Source organism: Monodelphis domestica, chromosome 5 (assembly GCF_027887165.1).
Source record: "Monodelphis domestica isolate mMonDom1 chromosome 5, mMonDom1.pri, whole genome shotgun sequence".
Classification (NCBI taxonomy): domain Eukaryota; kingdom Metazoa; phylum Chordata; class Mammalia; order Didelphimorphia; family Didelphidae; genus Monodelphis; species Monodelphis domestica.
This window is the reverse complement of record NC_077231.1, coordinates 106099685-106119045: the sequence shown is the minus strand read 5'-3', so window position 1 is coordinate 106119045 and position 19361 is coordinate 106099685. Positions and strand designations below refer to the sequence as shown.

General features: G+C 36.1%; 1 protein-coding gene across 2 annotated transcripts in view; it reads left to right on the top strand.

Annotated features, from left to right (window-relative positions):
• DBX2 (developing brain homeobox 2) overlaps window positions 1-19361 on the top strand; it is a 53977-nt gene that overhangs the window by 30688 nt on the left and 3928 nt on the right. For both annotated transcript variants that reach the window (XM_007503881.2, XM_001374993.3), the window contains one exon: window positions 5931-6118. In XM_007503881.2, coding sequence (XP_007503943.1) covers window positions 5931-6118 — 188 coding nt within the window. The remainder of the gene's footprint in view (window positions 1-5930; window positions 6119-19361) is intronic.

Genomic DNA, 19361 nt, shown 5'->3' with positions numbered 1-19361 from the left:
TCCCTTTAGGAAGTACAAATATTAAAGGGAGCAGTTCTATTGGATGAACAGTGATTGGCCACGCCTTTGGGTGACTCCTAAAGGATCCTGTCAGTTGGTTCTGGTGAATGAATGCAGGTCCAGAATACTTTGTGGAGTGGAACTCTATCCCTGAATTGAAGAATGAAGGCAATTTCTCTCCTCCCTCTGCTCCCAAGTCAATCAAGGCCCCTCTCCAGGAGTTGGAGTCAGCTGGTAAATATTCAGGCTCAGATACACAATCTCCAGACAGATAAGGATCACAGAGGCAATTACTTGAAGCCAGAAGAAGTTTGGAGACTTCTTAAAGCAGAGGATCTGGCTTTGGAGTCTGGAGAACTAAGCCTAACAATTGAGTGGGATTGTGAAGAGGAGCCTGTCTAGGAAAGTCCTCTGAAGTCACCCACCCAGCAGAAATGCTGTGTCCATGGACAAATTTCATGAGAATTCCAGGAACAAGGAAAGGATATCAGAGGGATATAGTTCTGAATGTATGATTTGCCTTGAACACATGTTCCCTCTATGGGTGCCTTAATATCACTATGTTCTTAAGCCTCTACCCATTGGTATTACTGTCGTGTTTTGGGGGAGAAGATGTTTCTGATTATGGGGGGGGAAGCAGGGAGAGCATTACATAGCTATTATTCTTACTATGCTATCTTAGTAAATGTCTTTGTTAAGAATTATTTATGGTAATTGACAAACTTTTAAAAAATTCTTAATATTTTCTAGAAATACATGTAAAAATAATTTTTCGCTGAGTCCTAAAAATTAAAAAATTTTAAGTTCCAAATTCTTTCTTTCCCTTTGTTCCCTTTCCCCTCCTTCAGAAGGTAAGCAGCTTTGTGTAGATGTGTAGTCATGCAAAACATATTTCCCATTACAGATTCTACCAGTGGTTTCTTCTTTTTTTGGACTTTCAGGACATTTCCCCTTCTCTTAATTTTTTACTCCCTTTTAGCTATTCTCATTTATTCTTTTTCTGATTGCTTACAAACCTCTTGCTTAATGATCTATTCTAGTATAATTTATATGAAGATTAATAAGTTTACCTATTATCTTGAAAAATTTCTTACTCCCCCTGATGAGTTTTCTGATACTTTTGGAGATAGGCTATTATTTTCAGTTCCATTAGCTCTGCCTTCCAGAGTACCAGTTATGAAACATGCCACCAAACTTCCTGAACTCTTTAGCCTTTTTGATTTTTCCATTCAGTGAATTATACCAACCCCCTAATCTTGGACCATTTCATCCATTTATTTTCTCTATTCCTTCCATGGCAAGGAAAATTGTTGGAGGAGAGAGATAGCCACTAATGATCTGGTCTATTATAATTTCATGTTATCTAACTTTAATCTCACTTGAAATTTTACTCATTTGTTTTGATCTCATATCTTTGCACCATAATGGCTATTTTATTCCTTAATCTTTCCATTCTTTATTATTATTTATAACATTATTTAAATAAAACATGTGTTTCTACATTCTTTGTAGAACAGAAAATAGTATTGAACATACAAATATATTATATGGAGCTTTAAAAAAAGAATAATAAGTTAAACATTTAATATGCAAAACTGTCCCATTTGTCTATAATCCCTTCTGATCTTTTTCCTTTTTTCTTATTTTGCTGTTGGTCAGAAATTCTATCTAATGTAAAGATTAAAATTTAGGGGAGACTTAGGCAAGACAGAAATTAATTTCTCTCTGCAAGGAGTATTATCTTTTTATGAGGTTTATTAAAGGTTAAGGATTAAAGAAAATACAGAATAAGAAAGCACATGTCTAGGCCAGAGAGGACTAGATAAGATAACCTCACATCATGAAAGAGACATGTCTGCTCCAAAACGGAAGTCCAAAAGAGAGACTGAGCCTATTCACAACCAGGTTTAAATACCCTATCTCGCTCTCAGCCCAGGTGAGAATTCAGTGAGCTTAGAGGGTATTCTGGGGAAGTGTAGCAAGGATTTCTGGGGATTGAAGTCCTGGATTCGAGTCTATTTTTACACTAACCACAGCCCCTTCCCCTCCCATTGGAAAAAAAAGGGAAAGAAAAGCAAGTCATATATATTTGTGTATGTGGGGTATATAAATATGTATATATGTGTTTGTATATACATTTTTATGTATATGCATGTGTAGATTTGTTACTTTATACATATGTGTATATACATGCACACATACACTTTTTTAAAAAAGTAAAGCACATTCATGTTCCTAAAGAAATGTCTCTTTGTCAGGAAGTTGGTGGCATGCTTCATAACTGATACTCTGGAATTGGTCACTGTACTAATGCCTCCTCTTCCTCACCTTTTCTTCTTGTGTGATAATTTTTTCTAAACTTTTTTCCCTTTTCCCTTTCTCCATATATTTCTCTACTTCTTCCTTTCTGTTCTTCTTTAAAAATTAAGATGTAATAAACCATCCCCAGGTTTTCTGACTAATTAGACTCTATTACTCCTGATAATTATCACTTTAGAGAGAATAATATCATCTCATAATAGAATCTAAATAGTTTATCTTTGTTTAGTGTTGTATCATTATTTATTTGTATTTACCTCTTTATGTTTCTCTTAGCTCCTCTGTTTGAACTTCAAAGTTTCTGCATAGCTCTGGTATTTTTATTGGGAAAGCTTGGAAATCTAATTCCATAATCTTATTTCCTTTGCTTTCTGGAATATCCAAGCTCTCTGCACCTGGCTAGTGTTAACTAAGCAAATCATGTATGATCCTGACTGTGGCTCCTCAGTACATGAATTCTTTCTTTTGGGTTGCTTTTTTATTCTTTTCTTTGGCCTGAAAAAGTTCTGAATTTTTACTTATTATGTTCCTGAGAGTTTTCATTTTAGAGTTTCTTTTAGAAGATGACTAAAGCATCCTCCTTTTTCCTTTGATTCTAAGAAATCTGGGTAGTATTTCTTAAGATTTCTTGAAATAGAATGAGGTGGGTTTTTTTTTTTGTTGTTGTTGTTCATGGCTTTCATGTGGTTTAATAATCCTTAAATGATCTTTATCCATCTGCTTTCCAGGCCAATTGTTTTTATGATGAAATATGTTATATTTTATTCTTTTTAAAAATTATTTTGGCTTTGTTTTTAATATTTATTGTCTCATCAAATCATTAGTTTTGAAATGGTACATTCTAATTTTTACAGAATTAGTTGCTTCAGCAAGGTTTTGTCCTTTTTTTTTTTTAAGGTTTTTGTACCTCTTGTGCATAATTGCTTTTTCAGTCCTTTCTTCCATAACTCTTCAACTCTACATTTTTTCCTTAGTACTTTCATTTTATTTATAAAATTATTTTTTAACTTAAAAATGCCTAATTTCTCTAATACTAGCTGAATTTGTGTATAAACTGAATTTTTATTTGAGACTGCTTATAAATGTTGCAGAGTTTTTCTTTTCTTGATTTTGGTATTGAGTGTCTCTGCTCCTTAACAGCACTTCATTGTGGATGCTTTTTGTTTTGTTTACTCATTTTTACATCATTACTTCCTATATCTGGATTTCAAGTTAGAGCTAGGCTCTGTGCAAGACTTCTTGAGGATATATCAGGACTTTTTTTTAGTCCTGATCTATATATACTAGGATCTTGTTGCTGTTTTTTCTGCATATTAAGTGCTGTTCTCCTCAAGAGTCTAATAGGTTGCTTAGTCATTCTTTCAAATACACCGTTAGCTGTCTGATGTTGGGTGAAATCTGACCACTGCTGTCCTGCTGACCCAAGCCCCTGCTGGCCAGATGGAAGGGCTTCCTTCCTCCTAATCCTGGTCTCTAATAGGTATACCATTTTAGACCTGTTTATGCTGGATTTTTGGTTTTCTGATCCTACCTCTTGCCCTGACACACAACTATAGGCTTTGTCAGCCAGCTTCTGGTTAGAATTTCTGATCCCTGACTAATACACATGGCCTAATCTATGTTCCAAATCTGGTTCAGAGACATAGGCACTCATTTAATCTTGGTGCTACGAGACTATACTGGCATTAAATCCTTTCCCCAGCATCCCTGACCTATAGTTCTTTCCCTGTGTTGGCCTGGGTTGAGTAAATGACTCACTCTCTTTGTTCTTTGGATTGTCTGTTCACCATTCAATCTGTTGGTATTCTTCTGTCTTTGTTGGAGAAGTGGGTAGAGCCCTGGTTTTGGAGTTGGGAAGGCCCGAGTTTGAAATACAATCTCAGATACTTTCTAGTTTTATGAATCAGGGCAAGTCACTGAACTTCTGTTGGCTATTCAATGTTATTATTCTCATTATTTAAAATTCCCATTATTTAAAAAAAAATTTTTGGAGTAGTTGTGGGAGAGAATGAAGCTGTACTGCTTTTTTCCTAGTGTTTTTATTTTTATTTATTTTTTCCACATTAATTTTTTTTAGAATATTTTTCCAGGGATACATGATTCATGTTCTCTCCCTCCCCTCTTCCCTCTCCTCTTCCAGAACTGACAAGCATTTCCACTGGTTTATACACATCTTATTACTCAAAACCTATTTCCATATTATTCATATTTGTAATAGAGTAATCTTTTTTCTCTTTTCTTTTTAAAAATTTAATTTCTTTAAAGTTTAATTAATTAATTAATTGATTGATTAAGAATATTTTGACATGGTTACATGATTCATGTTCTTTCCCTTCCCTCCTCCCACCCCTGTCCCATTACACTGAGTTTTACATGTGTCATTGATTAAGACCGATTTCCACATTATTAATATTTGTACTAGGGTGATCGTTTAGTCTACATTCCTTATCAGGTCCCCATAGAACCATGTGATCAAGCATGTTCTGCTTCTTTTTACTCCACCATCTTTTCCAGGGTCCTTTATCTTTTCCTTTCAAAAGTATAATTCTTCCCTTTTTACTCCCACTCTTCCATATTTCCAGCAGATGACCCCTTACAACTTGCCTTACCACAATAATTAACTTGGATATTCTCAGTTGCTGGACTAAAGAAGCAAGGTACTGGAAGATGTAGGAAGGAATGGAGTCTACACTAAAGAGATGAGAGGAGAGAATGATTTTCTCCTGATGCTGGATAAAAAGATAAATAAGAGTTAGAGGAAGATGGACTAGTATTAATGAGAGGATCATAGGTTCAAAGCAAGAAGATATCTTAGAGATCTGCTAGGACAATCTTCTCATTTTACAGTCAGTAAACCCAGGCTTAAAAGGCTTAACTCATTTGCTCAAGGTCAAACTGATTATAGGTTTTTCCTTTAGCATTTCTAGTTTCTTCTTTCATATAGCAATTTAACCTCTACTTTTATGAATATTCAGGTTTCTTCTACCACCACCCTACAGAAGCCACCCCTTATTGACTTTCTCCCTGCCAAATCCATTGACATTTGACACCTTTGACATTTTCTTGAAATTCTCTTGTTGGACTTTCATGATATCATACTTTTTCTTTATTTGTGCCCCAATTTTGTGCCCCTAATTTCATATTATTGGCTTTCCACTCATCTCTTTCAATTGTACATCTTTCAATGGGCTCACCATTTTTTAAACCTTTTCCCCTTGCTTCAGTTCCTTATTTTGGATTCCTATGGTATATAGACTCTGAGTAAGTCATTTCATTTGCAGCATAGGAAAATAGAAAGTGAACTGGATTTGAAGTAAAACAAACCAACAACAAAAAACCTGGTTTCCAATTCTAGATCTGCTGCTAATACTATCTCTGTGATCTTGAACAATCTTCCTCATGTATAAATCAAAAATTGAATGGAATAATCTTTAAGGTCTTTCTGAGTTTTAAATCCTATGAAACTGAATGAAATAACTGAATATAGTCTTTAGTATTTAACTTGAAAAGTCAAAATTGATATTGTTCCCTAAATCACATAATGCTTGAAATATACTAAATGCTCATTCCAGATTCCATTAAATTTAGCTTGTCCCTTGTGTTTCCCCTAGGAGAGGACAGTATGTTGCCTCTACTAACAGAAGACTCCAATTCCAAAGCTCAGAGAGGAATTTTGAGAAGAGCTGTGTTTTCTGATGACCAGAGAAAATCTCTGGAGAAAATGTTTCAGAAACAGAAGTATATCAACAAAACAGACAGAAAGAAACTTTCCATCAGTTTGGGACTAAAGGAGTCACAGGTACTAATAAACAAGAAAGTGTCCATGGACTCTTGTTTTTTCTTTTTGGATTTGTGTCTTATCTTTGTTTGTCCAGCACCTAAACTACAGATGTGTAATAAATGCTTGTCCAATGATGAACACAGGAGAATCTCCATAATTGCTCAGGAAAGGTTGAGGATGTGTGCTTTGTCCATCCATCAGTCAAAAAACCCCCCCCATTTATTAAGTACTTAGCATATGTAATACACTGAGCTAAGCAATGGGGATACAAAAATATTTGTATTGTGTGTTGTAATTCCTATTTGAAATCTAATCTATTTGCAGATAGACCCAACTTTTGGTAATGAATGGACTCATCACTTCTACCCTAATAATGAATGAAATATTTCAAATTACACAAGAGTATAGAACTTGTTTGTCTGTCTTCAGACAAAACTGTCCAAATGGATATTAGGTGTGTGTGTGTGTGTGTGTGTGTGTGTGTGTGTGTGTGTGTGTGTGCCTGTGCACATCATACTACTTATTAGTGTGTGGGGCCAAATCACTTAATTTTTCAAGTCCTTAAGTTTCCAAAAAAAGGAGTTGGAGTAGATCATGTCCATTTCTGACAAACTCTTAAATCCTATGGTTTTGGTTGGTTCTGTTTATCTCAAATACAGGTCTCTTATATGTATTTGAATGGACTTAAGTGATCTTAAAATTTAGGCAAAATTCATTATATTACATTACATTAGATAAAGCATTTGATTACTACGTCTCAGACACTTTGCTAAGCTTGGGAATATAAGAAAAGCAAAAGGAGGAATAGCCAATATCTTTAAGGAGCTTACAGTCTAAAGGAGGAAAACAACAGTGAAAGGGAGCTAAAAAGAGATAACACTGATGAGGAAAAAGATATCCGCTTAGAAAAAGGCATAAAAGACAAAAAGATATCCGCTTAGAAAAAGGTATAAAAGCCCATCGAGTCAGGAATGGCTGTCTTGGGCACTTTTCAAATTGAGATTCTAGGAAAAAAAACTTACAAAGGTGAAGTTATTTCCAGAATAAAATGACAGAAAATGAAAGCTTGGAATTTAGAAGCTCAGGAGCAAGTCTGGTCTGAAGTAAAGATATTCTTTCTTATCTACAAATGGAAGATAAAAATATAATTTTCACTTATGCAAAACTCTTTTTAGCTCATTAATCTTTTGTTTCCTGTATTTATTAGGAAACATAGACAAAATGACAATTTATTACAATGACTTCCCACCCCTCATCACATTCATAAACACAATCTAAGTATTTTATTTTATTAGTTTCTAGTCCTGGGCTCTCTTCTCTTTTTGTTAGATACTATCTCACTTACTAATCTCATCAGCTCTTATGGATTTAATTATTTCTTTGCAGATGAGGCCAACATCTATAGCTAGTCCAAGTCTTTGCTGAGCTAGAATCTCACATCACTAATTGACTCAGCTCGAAAAGGTATTCTGTAGACATTTCAAACTCAACATGTGAAACAAAGAAGTTATTATCTTCTCCCCAAACCTTCTCTTCTTTACTTCTCTAATACTATTGAGGACACCATGATCTTCTCTGTCATCCAGACTCACTTACTTCTGGCATCATCTTCAACTCCTTCCTCTCACATATCCCTGATGTTTAATCTGTTGCCAAGACTTGTTTCTATCTGCACAAACTATCTTGAATACATCCTTTTCTCCACTTATATAGCCACCACCCTTTGGAAAACCCTTCACATCTCATGCCTGGCCTATTACATACAATAGCATTATATTTTGTCTTGTTGCCTCAAGTATCTCCATTCAGCTGGCAAAATGATTTTCAAAAAATCACAGGTCTGACCACATCATCTCCTTACTCAATAAACTCCAAGAATTCCCTTTTAACTTTCAGAATAAAATGCAGAGCCCTCTGTTTGGATTTGTGGTTAAATGCTCTCTATCCTGCCTCCTTATTACTTTCCCAGTCTTCTCACACTTTTCTCCCCTCTGTGCACTCTGTTATCTTATCTGGATTGGACTACCTACAGTTCCTGGGACATATAACACTTATTTCCATGTCTTTAAATTGAATTTCCCTCATGCCTGGAACACTCTTCCTCTATTTCTGTTTCTAGCTTTCCCTGTATTATTTCCAAACTCAGTTCCCACTGTCTGCCTTTCGCTCTCCTCCTAACTTCTTGCCTTCCCCTCCTAGATAACCTTCCACCTACTCTGAGTTTTGTATGGACCTACTTTCGTGTTGCTTCCCCCATAAGAATATATATATGTAGTGGACAGAGACTGTCTTTGCTTTTATAATCTGATGCAGAATAAAAAGTACACACCGCCTTTAATGAGTCTTAATTTCCTTTTATCTTGGAAGGTAAGCAAGGTAGAGCTTAGTCAATACTTGAATGAGAATATTGAATACTTGGGTTTTATTTTTGTATTTGAGAATAGTACTGTGTTCCATTGGAAAGAGAACTGGTAGAGGAGCCAGAAGTCCCAGATTCAACCCCACCGCTGCATCTTAGTGCCTGTGTGATCTTGGACAAATCAATTTCACCTCTTGGACCTCAGTTTCCTTATCTATAAGATGAGGGAATTGGACTCAACAGTTTTAGAAGTCCCTTTTTGTTTTAAATCTATGATCTTATTTTCCTGTGATCTAGGTACTGACTGGAGTTGGGAAAACTCATTTTCAAGTCTCAGCTCTACCTTTGAGTAGCTATGAAATCAGGGAAATCACTTCACTCTCTACATTTAGTTTCCTCATTCATAAAATAAGGACAATAATATTTTCTTAAGATACTTCATGGGCTGTTCATAAAAATTAAGTGATCTAATAAACCCGGGTGAATATTTATTGAGCATCTATTATATAGAAGAAGGAACAACTTGGTGGTATGGTGGAGAGAGAGCCAGGCTTGGAGTCAGGAAGACTTCAAATCTGGCCTCAGTCATTTATTGTCTAATCCTGGACAAGTCACTTAACCCTGTTTGACTTAGGTCCTCATCTGCAAAGTGAGTTGGAAACAGAAATTGCAAACCACTCCAGTATTTTTGCCAAGAAAACCTCAAAATGAGGTCAACAAGAGTTGGACACAGTTGAAAAATGACTTGACAAAATGACTGTGTATAAGAAGACATTGTGGAGAGAATGATTGGGGACATTTATATAACATTTTGAGGTTTGCAAAGAGCTTTATTGTTCTCAGCTCAATCTGGGTACTACAGATCACCTTCAATACACAAATGAAGAAATCTGAGCCTGATTTGTTAAGGGATTTGCCTAGAATCACACAACTATTGAGTATTGGAGATGGGATTTGAATTTTGGCCTTCCTTGCTCCATGTCCAAAATTATAAGACAACAATAGAATGGATTGTTCGACTTAGTGCCATGTTTTGGGATCTTGGCATAGATATTGGAGTAGTTTGTCATGTCTTTCTCTAACTCATTTTATGGATAAGGAAATTGAGGAAAACAGGATTAAGTGACTTACCCAGGATCACACAGAGAGTAATTGTCTGAGGCAAGATTTGAATTCTGGAAGATGAGTCTGATTTCAGACCTGGCACACTATCCACTGTGCCATCTTGCTGCCATATGAGTGGATACTCATTTGGTAATATATGATTAATTTTTAAGTCAATAATAATTATATGATGTTATGATTATATTTATAATTGTTATATAATTTATAAATATACATGGTATATAGTTTATAATATTTATAAATATGATTATATTTATAATCACTAGGAACAAAAATCCACTAAAATATAGTACATTAACATAAACATTAGAAAACATCCATGTTTTCAAGAGAAAAGCTCAGACTTTTCTCAGAAAGTTGACTCAGAAGCTATGGTCTGAGAATTATTGGAATTATTGAATAATAATTGTGATTTTTAGATGGGATCATTACTGTTGGTGTTAGTGGTGAAATCACTCTTCCACTATGTTTTCTGGAATATATGCTCTATAGGTAAAATATGTGCCTGCACAAAAAGAGCTGCTATAAAGATTTTTTTTTTGTGCCAAAAGATCCTTTTCCTTTTCCTTTTTTAGCTTTTGGGGATCTAAACCTATTAGTGGTATGGGTCAAAGAGTATGCACAGTTTTATAGTCCTTTGGGCATAGGTCCAAATTGCTCTCTAGAATAGTTGAATCAGTTCATAATGCCACCAACAGTGCATTGGTGTCTTGATTTTCCCACATCCCCACCAACATTTATCATTTGCCTTTTCTGTTATAGTAGTCAGTCTGACAGGTGTAGAGTGTTACATCAGAGTTGTTTTAATTTGTATTTTTCTAATCAAGAGTAATTTAGATCATTTTTTAATATGACTATATGTAGCTTTAATGACTTCATCTGAAAACTGCCTATTCCTATCCTTAGACCATTTATCAATAGAATAATTTATATTCTTATAAATTTGACTCAATTCTCTCTAGATTTTGGAAATAATACCTTTATTACAGAAACCTGCTATACATTTTTTCTACTTTTATGATATGTACTAACTCCATCCTATTCCTCTTCCCTCTCACTTATTTGATTCTTTCTCTCTTCTCACCCTGTCTATTCTCAAAGGCATTGTACTTTAAGGCTATTGCTTCCTCCAATCCACATTCCTTTCTATCAGCCCCATTCTTCTCTTATCCCCTTCTCCTTCAATTTACTTGTAAGGCAGGATTAATCTCTTTATTCAGCTAAAGTTGAATGTTAATCTCTTTTTGAGCCAATTCTTATGAAATTCTTTCACTCCTCTTATCTTCTTCACTGTAAAAGCTCTTTCATGTCTCTTTTATGTAAGATAATTTACCCCATTCTATCTTTCTCTTCTCCCTTTTCCCAATGCTTTCCTTTCTCATCCCTTAATTTAATTTTTTAAGATAATAATTTCATCATAGTCAACTCACACCTATGCCATCTGTCTATGTATATACCTACCTTAATAATGATAAAGTTCTTATGAGTTCACAAGTATTGTCTTTACATGTAGAGATAAAAGTGTTTAACCTTATTTAATCTATTATGACTTCTCTGTCAGTATTACCTTTTTATTACTTCTTTTGAGTCATATTTGAAAGTCAAATTTTTAAATTCAACTCTGATTTTTTAAAAATCAGGAATGCTTGAATGTCCTCTTATTTCATTGAATTTCCATTTTTTCCCTTGAAGGATTAAACTTAGTTTTGCTGTGTCAGTGATTTTTGGTTGTATTCTTAGTTCTTTTGCCCTCCAGAATATTGTATTTCAAGTCCTTCCAACCTTTAATGTAGAAGATGCTAAATCTTTTGCGATTCTGTCTATCCCTCCACAATATTTGAATTGTTTCTTTTTTGACTGCTTGTAATATTTTCTCTTTTACCTGGGAGTACTGGAATTTGTTTTTAACATTTCTGGGAGTTTTCATTTTGGGATTTTTTTTAAGGATATGACTCATGAATTCTTTCTGTCTCTATATTACCTTCTGTTTCTAGAATATCAGGGGAATTTTCCTCAATAATTTTTTGAAAGGTGACATATATGCTCTTTTTAAAAAATAATGACTTTCAGATAGCCAGATAGTTCTTAAATTATCTCTCCTTGATCTCTTTTACAGGTCACTTGTTATTTCATGGAAAAACTTTTTATGTTATTTCATTCTTGTGTTTTTTAAAAAAAAATAACGTCTCAAGGAATCATTAGCTTCTATTTGCATACTTTTAATTTTTAAGGAATTACTTTTTTCTGTGAGCTTTTTATCATCTTTTCATTTGGACTATTCTACTTTTTAATGAGCTTTTTTCTTTAATGAATTTTTGCATATCCTTTTCCATTTGGCCAGTTCTGCTTTTTAAGGAAACCTTCTTTCAGTGGATTTTTTAAAAAAGGCGTTATTTTCTTCATTTTTTTGTGCCTTTGCCAAACTATTATATTTTTTCCCTTATTATTTTCTTGCATCATATTTCTTTTTCCAATTTTTCTTCTACCTCTTATTTGATTTTTAAAATCCTTTGTGACCTTTTCTAAAAAATCTTTTTGGGCCTAAAACCAATTCACATTTTTCTTTGAGGGCTTGGATATAGCAGTTTGGCTTTGTTGTCTGATTCTTAGTTTGTGTTTTGATCTTCACTGTCATCATATTAATTTTCTATGGTCTGTTCTTTTATTGTTTGCTCATTTTCTCATACTTTTCTTAAAAAAGTTATCTGTTTTTGGTTACAGTAAAATTCCCAATTATCTCCTTCTCTTTGTCTCCTCCCTATGCTAGAGTCCATGATTAATTCAGAAAAAAATATATAAAGTACATATTTCATTTTTCTATTTATCAGTTCTTTGGAGGACATTCACAAGTTATTCTTCGTACATTAATTATGTAGTTAACTATAATGTCCCCTTAGTTTTACTCATTTTACTTTTCATAATTTCATGAAGGTCTTTCCATTTTTACCCTGACTTTCTGTCTTAGAATCAATACTAAGTATCAATTTCAAAGCAGAAGAGTAGTAAAAGTTAGGCAATTAGGGTTAAGTGACTTGCCCAGGGTCACATAGCTAGGAAGTTTCTTGAGGTCATAGTTGATCCCAGGACCCTTCATCATCACTAGAGAAGTGCCAGACTGAAGAGTATATGAAATTGATCACCCCCAATGGGGAGGGGCCCCAGGAGTGGAATCCTGAGGAGAGAAGACTCTGGCTTAAGAGCAGGGAGGGTCTCTCCATCTTGAGACGTCGAAGAGAGAAAGTGGATAAAGACTTTCTTCTGAGGGTTACCCACTTTTCCTGCTGGTGACTGGAAGTCTTTTCCCCCAACACTTCCCAATTGAAGGGATTTTCTGAAGAGAAGCCTGAGCAGACCTTACCTCAGCTCCTGTTGCCCAGGGGTGAGTCAACCTGATTTTCTCTCAAGGGGGCTCAGGCTGCCAAAACCTGAGTTCCCCCCAAACTCGAGGAGGGAGGAAAAGGGTTTAGATAGAGACAGGGACCCCCTTTTCCCTCTTTCCTTTCCCATTCTTCCCTACCCGTTATTTCCTTTTGTATTTCCTAATTGAGTTAACATTAAAAGTTATCTGTTCCCCAAGCTGAGTGTGAGTGAATGGATCAAGGGAAGACCTTTCGGTCTCGTAGTGGAGGGGGAACAAGAGGGACAAGAGTGAATTGGGGAGAGCAGCTTTAGCTAAGGAGGGAAGACAGAAGGGGGAAAATCTTCAAACTCCCTCTCCTCTCTCTGAGCCAACCCGTTATATCTGCTGTCTCCCCTGAACCCCATTTTGTGGAAAGGGGGCTTCTCTTTCTTTTTCCCCCTCTCCATACTGAAAACCTAAGCCTCCCTTTTGGGGTACATTTCTCTTTTTTAACTTTTTTAAAAACACCACTTAGTCACCTAACTGCCCCTTTTCATATTTTTGTTTTTGTGAAACTTGCTCATCATTTCTTGCAGCACAGTAATTCTTTCACAATCATGTCACAACTTGTTTGGCCATTCATTAATGGATGGGCATTCCCTCAATCAGTTCTTTCCACCATCAAGGGAATTTCTATAAATATTTTAGAATCTGTAGGTTCTTTTCCTTTTTTGCCCAATAATCTTGTGAAACAGACTCAACAGACCCAGCAATGCTATTTCTGGGTCGAAGGGTATGTATGCTTAGTTTTATAACTCATTGGGCACAATTCCAGGTTGTTCTTCAAAATAGTTGGAGTAGTGCAAAGTTCCAACAACAGTGTATTAGTATCCCCCTTTTCTGATATATACTCCCTTTTTCTTGACTTTTAACTTAGCTTAAAGTTGGCCTCTTCTGGGGTAGAGGGGGCACTATCCAAAGCTTCAGGTTTTTAGAGCTAGCTCTGGGAGGAAAAGTTAGTTCTTCTAAGGTGATATGATCTAGAAAGAGTTGTACTTACTACTCTCCTGGCCTGTACTCTAGTCTGTGAACAACCACATGTACTCTTTTCTACCTTAGAACTATGACCAGAGTTCCTGCTTCCCTAGGGCTACTAGCTGAGACTACCACCAGCATATAAGCAATGCAACAGAGTCCTGCATCCAGTGTTAGCAAAGGGACCCTTATTCTCTTTCTGACCAGTTATTAGACTCTGGGCCTCTGTGGGCTAAGAACTTTGGAAGCCACTATTGCTGATTCAGTTGCCCCCAAGGTCTGCTCTAGTCTTCTGAGTCATTGCTTGGATGGGACTGTGTGCCACTCGTATCCTAGTGTGACAGAATTTTCCTGCCAATCGTCTACGTCGTCTTGGGCAGGAAAATTGTTCTACTCCATATTTCATAAATTTTGCCTTTCCAGAATTCATTTTGAGATGTTCCTTTAAAGATGTTTGGAGGAGAATTTGTGAACTACCTTTCCTCTACTATTTTGGTCTTTCTTATTACTGTTGAGAGCACCACTATCCTCCTTGTCATCCAGACTTGTAAAATGGTATCATTCTTGACTCCTCACTCATCATATAGCCAATCTGCTTCCAAGTCTCATTGTTTTTACCTTCACAACATATCTTCTATATATGACTCCCAAAATGGTCATTACTTCACCCTCAGACTATTGCAACCTTTTCCTGACTTAATTTTCTCCCTACTTCAGTCCAATCTTCACTTAACTGTAAAAGTGATCCTCCTAGAGCCATGGGTCTCTCTTTTATTTAACAAATTCCATTAGCTATTACATCCTAGATTAAATATAAAATGCTCAATTTAGCATTTAGTGCCCTCCATAATGTGCTCCTTATCTATCTTTACAGTATTCTTATACTCTATTCCCTTCCATCTATTATGTGATCCAGAAATAGTGACTTCCTTGTATTTCACAAGTCCAGTCTTCTAACTCTGTGTCTTCATTGGCGGTCCTCCTTGCCTAGTATACTTTCCTTCCTCCTTTTCCTCTTGATTTTTCTGGCTATGTATAAAACGAATACTGTTTTCTGCAAGAGGATTATCCCGTTCCCTTCTCTCTTTCAACCAGTCTTAATGTTTCTACCTGTTTTCGTTTCCTTCCCCTCTGCATTAGAATGTGAAGGGAGAGAATTGAGGGGAATTCTTGAGGGGAAGGATTCTTTTTGCCTTCATTGCACTCAAGATTAGCACTTATTTTCACTTAATAAATATTAAGTTCCTAATAAATTTTGATTGGCTTATTGACCAGCAAAAAATCCCAAAAACATTAGCTCCTTCTTTACTTCTCTGAGTTTTATACTTGTGACATTGACCCCATTCCCAGCTTTATTTCAAAGTCCTTGCTTTCATCAGTCACCTTTCTTACATGTTCAATATTTTTTTCATCAATTTCCCTATTCTGTTATTTTCAAATTTGTACATCTCTTTTATTCTAAAAAAGAAATTCTTCACCAATCTTTTCTACCTTCTTGAGTTACTGTCCTCTCTTTCTTTTTCTATTTGTCAACTTCTCTGAAGAGTGATATCATAACCTGATATTTTATAAGCATTCTACAAACGACTCTATGTATGTCTCATTATACATTGTTTTTATTGCCTTACCCCCCATTACAGTCTATTTTGACTTTGTTTCCAACCCATATCATTTGAATGAAACTGCTCTCAAAAGTTCCCTATTATAAATCCATGGCCTTTCCCCTCAGTGATTATCCTCCTTATCCTTTCTTTGATTTGATACTTGCCAATAACTTCCTTGAAACTATTCTCCTATGGTTGAGGTGACACTTTATCTCCCTGTCCTCCTCTTCTAATGCACTAAATGTCATTTCCCAAAGTCTTGTTTTTAGCTTCTCTTTCTCTACATTATTTCAATTGGCAATCCCATACATTCCCGTCTTTTCTTTCTTTTCTTTAATGATTTTATGACTAATTTATTTGTTTAAAATATTTTTCCTCTTTTTTTAAACCCTTGCCTTCCATCTTAGAATCAATACTATTAATTGGTTCTGAGGCAGAATTTATTAAGCATTTAATATTTATTAAGTGAAACTAAGATCTAGTATTGAGTGCAATAAAGGCAAAAAGAATCCTTTTCTTCAAGAATTCCCCTCAATTCTCCCCCTTCAAATTATAATGCGGGGGGGGCGGGGGATAGACAGAAGAGTGATAAGGCCTAGGAAATGGGGGTTAAATGACTTACCCAAGGTCACACAGCTGGGAAGTGTCTGAGGCCAGATTTGAACCTAGGATCACCCATCTCTAGACCTAGCTCTCAATCCACTGAGCCACCCAGATGCCCCCTATTTTTAAATATTTTTCCAGGGTTATAGGATTCGTTTTTTTTCTCCCTCCCCTCTTCCTTCCCCTTTTCTGGAGCTGACAAGAAAGTGCACTGGGTTATACATGTATTATCACTCAATACCTCTTTCCATATTATTCATTTTTTAATAGAGTAGTCTTTTAAATTCAAAGCCCCACATCCTATACCCATATAAACAAATGATAAATCATATGTTTTTCCTTCTGTGTTTCTACTCCCACAGTTCTTCCTTTCAATGTGGATAGTATTCTATATCATAAGTCACTCAGGATTGTTCTAGATCATTGCATTGCTATTAATAGCAAAGTCAATTACATTTGATTGTCCCATAGTGTTACAGTCTCTGTGTATAATGTTCTCCTGGTTATTCTCATTTCATTCTGCATCAGGTCATGGAGGTCTTCCCAGTTCACACAGAAATCAAGCTATTCACCATTCCTTATAGCTCAATAATATTCCATCAACGTCATTTACCACAGTTTGTTCTTGGTTGAGGACCCAGTTCTCTTGCCTTCTGGAATACAATATTCTAAGCCTTGAGGTCCTTCAGTGTGGATGCTGCCTGGCCCTGTGTAATCTTGACAGGATCTCCATGATATCTGAATTGTTTCTTTCTGGCAGCTTGCAATATTTTCTCCTTGGCCTTGAAGTTCTTGAACTTGGCTATGACATTTCTGGGAGTTGTCATTTGGGGATTTATTGCAGGAGGTGGTCTGTGTATTCTTTCAATGTCTATTTTGCCCTCTTGTTCCAGAACATCAGGGCAGTTTTCTTGCATAATTTCTTATAATAGAATATCTAGGCTTTTTGTTGTTGTTGTTGTTGTTGTTGATGATGATGATGATGATGATGATGACTTCAAGTAGTCCAATAATTTTCAAATTGTCTCTCCTGAATCTATTTTCCAGATCCATTTGTTCAATGAGAAATTTCATATTTTCTTCTATTTTTTCATTCTTTTGATTTTGTTTTATTATTTCTTGATGTCTCATTAAATCATTAGCTTCTACTTGCCCAATTTTAGTCTTTAAAGACTGATTTTCTTCCATGATCCTTTGATTCTCCTTTTCCATTTGGACTATTCTACTTTTCATAGTACTCTTTTGATCACTGGGACTTTTTTTTTGCCTGTTCTTCCAGCAGGTCCATTCTGTTTTTTTTTTTTAACCCTTACCTTATCAATACTGTGTATTGGCTCCAAGGCAGAAGAGTGGTAAGGGCTAGGCAATGGGGGTCAAGTGACTTGCCCAGGGTCACACAGCTGGGAAGTGTCTGAGGCTAGATTTGAACCCAGGACCTCCCGTCTCTAGGCCTGGCTCTCAATTCACTGAGTTACCCAGTTGCCTCCCCCCCCTTCTGGTTTTTAACCTGCTTATTATTTCATTTGATTGTGGTGTCTCTCTTTCCATTTGATCAATTTTGCCTTTTGAGCTATTATTTTCTTTTTGCATTACTTTCATCCCCCCCCAATTACTTTTCCTCCTATTTTTCCTCTATCTGTCTTACTTGCTTCTTGAAATCCTTTTTGAGTTCCTCCAGAGCTTGCAACCATTTACCATTTTTTTGGAGAGTTTGCATATGTTTGCTTATTTCTCATACTCTCCTGTTGCTTCTGTTTTAGGCTCTTTTTCTCCATAGAAAATTTCCAGAGTCACAAGTTTTCTTTGCTGCTATTTACTCCTTTTCCTGCTCAAGGACAGGGAGTCCTGCAAGTTGCTGGTCATATCTATTTTAGCTTCTGGCTCACAGGGTTTTGCCTTGGGGCTATCTTCACTGTTTACAAGTCCTCTCAACCTCACCTCCAGGGCCTGGGATTTCTAGGTACATCAATGGTGTTTTTTTGGTTGTTGGTGGTGGTGTAATGCACTTGGCACTGTTATGCCCTGAGCCTATCTTCATTACCACTGTTGCTGTTGTCATTGCACCTGAGTGAGCTCAGTGCTCTGCAGCTCCAAATCTCACTGCCAGGGCCTAGAACCTCTAGGGATAGGTCTGTGATACTTTTTTTTGTTGTTGTTAGTATAGCCAATGTCCTAGAATCTGAGGTTGCCCAGGTCCTGGCTCTGCATCTGGCATGGTAGGTGGAGATGAGGGGAGGTAGTCAGCTTGCACCTTTCTTTGTGCAGTTTTTCAATGGAGATCCACTTTCTTTGGGTACCTTTCATATTGTGTTCAGTGAGAGAGCTCCCTCACTCATCCTGCTTCGACTTCTTTCCTTTTGAGGCACTTTTAAAGATTGGTTTAGAAGGATATTCATAACACTTTCAGGATTTCCCTTCTACTACACCACCATTTTGGTTCCACACCATTCCCATGTTTTCCACCATCATTCTAAGTGTCTGACAATCAAATCTACTTTTGTACTTTTGATCTCCCAGCTGAGTTTTAGGTCTATATTTTTAATCATTTTCAATTGACAAATATCTCTACCTGTATGTCCAGCTGGGATCTCAAATTCAATAAATCTTAACAATAAATGTGCTATCTTCCTTGTTAAATATAGCATATGTATAGCTCTTTGAAATATAAAATGCTACATAAAAATTAGCTGTTATTATTATTACATACATTTGCTTTCTGATCTTACTCTTTCTGTTAATCCCCTACCTCTTACATTCAATTGGTTACAAATTCTTAATCATAATATCTCTTAGATCTTTCTCTTTCTCTTCATTCTCATGATCCCATCATTCAGGCCTTCAATGCCTCTTGAACAGTCTATTGAAATAGTCACTTTCCTAGTCTCAGTGCCTTTGTATAGTCTATAGTATAGACTATATATATATCAGGGGTCCCCAAAGTTTTTATACAGGGGGCCAGTTCACTGTACCAATGGTCTCATTGGAGGGCTGGACTATTAAAAAAACAAACTATGAACAAATCTGTATACGGCTGTCTGGGATAGAAGAGGCTGCAGTGCTGGCTGTGATGGGCCTGTCACACCTTGCACAGGCCCATCACTGCCACCACTATACTGGGCAGCAGTATACACAGTGCAGAATCCCCTCCCCCAGATCGCCGCTCACCATGCTGACGTCTTCCATTGTGCAGCCACA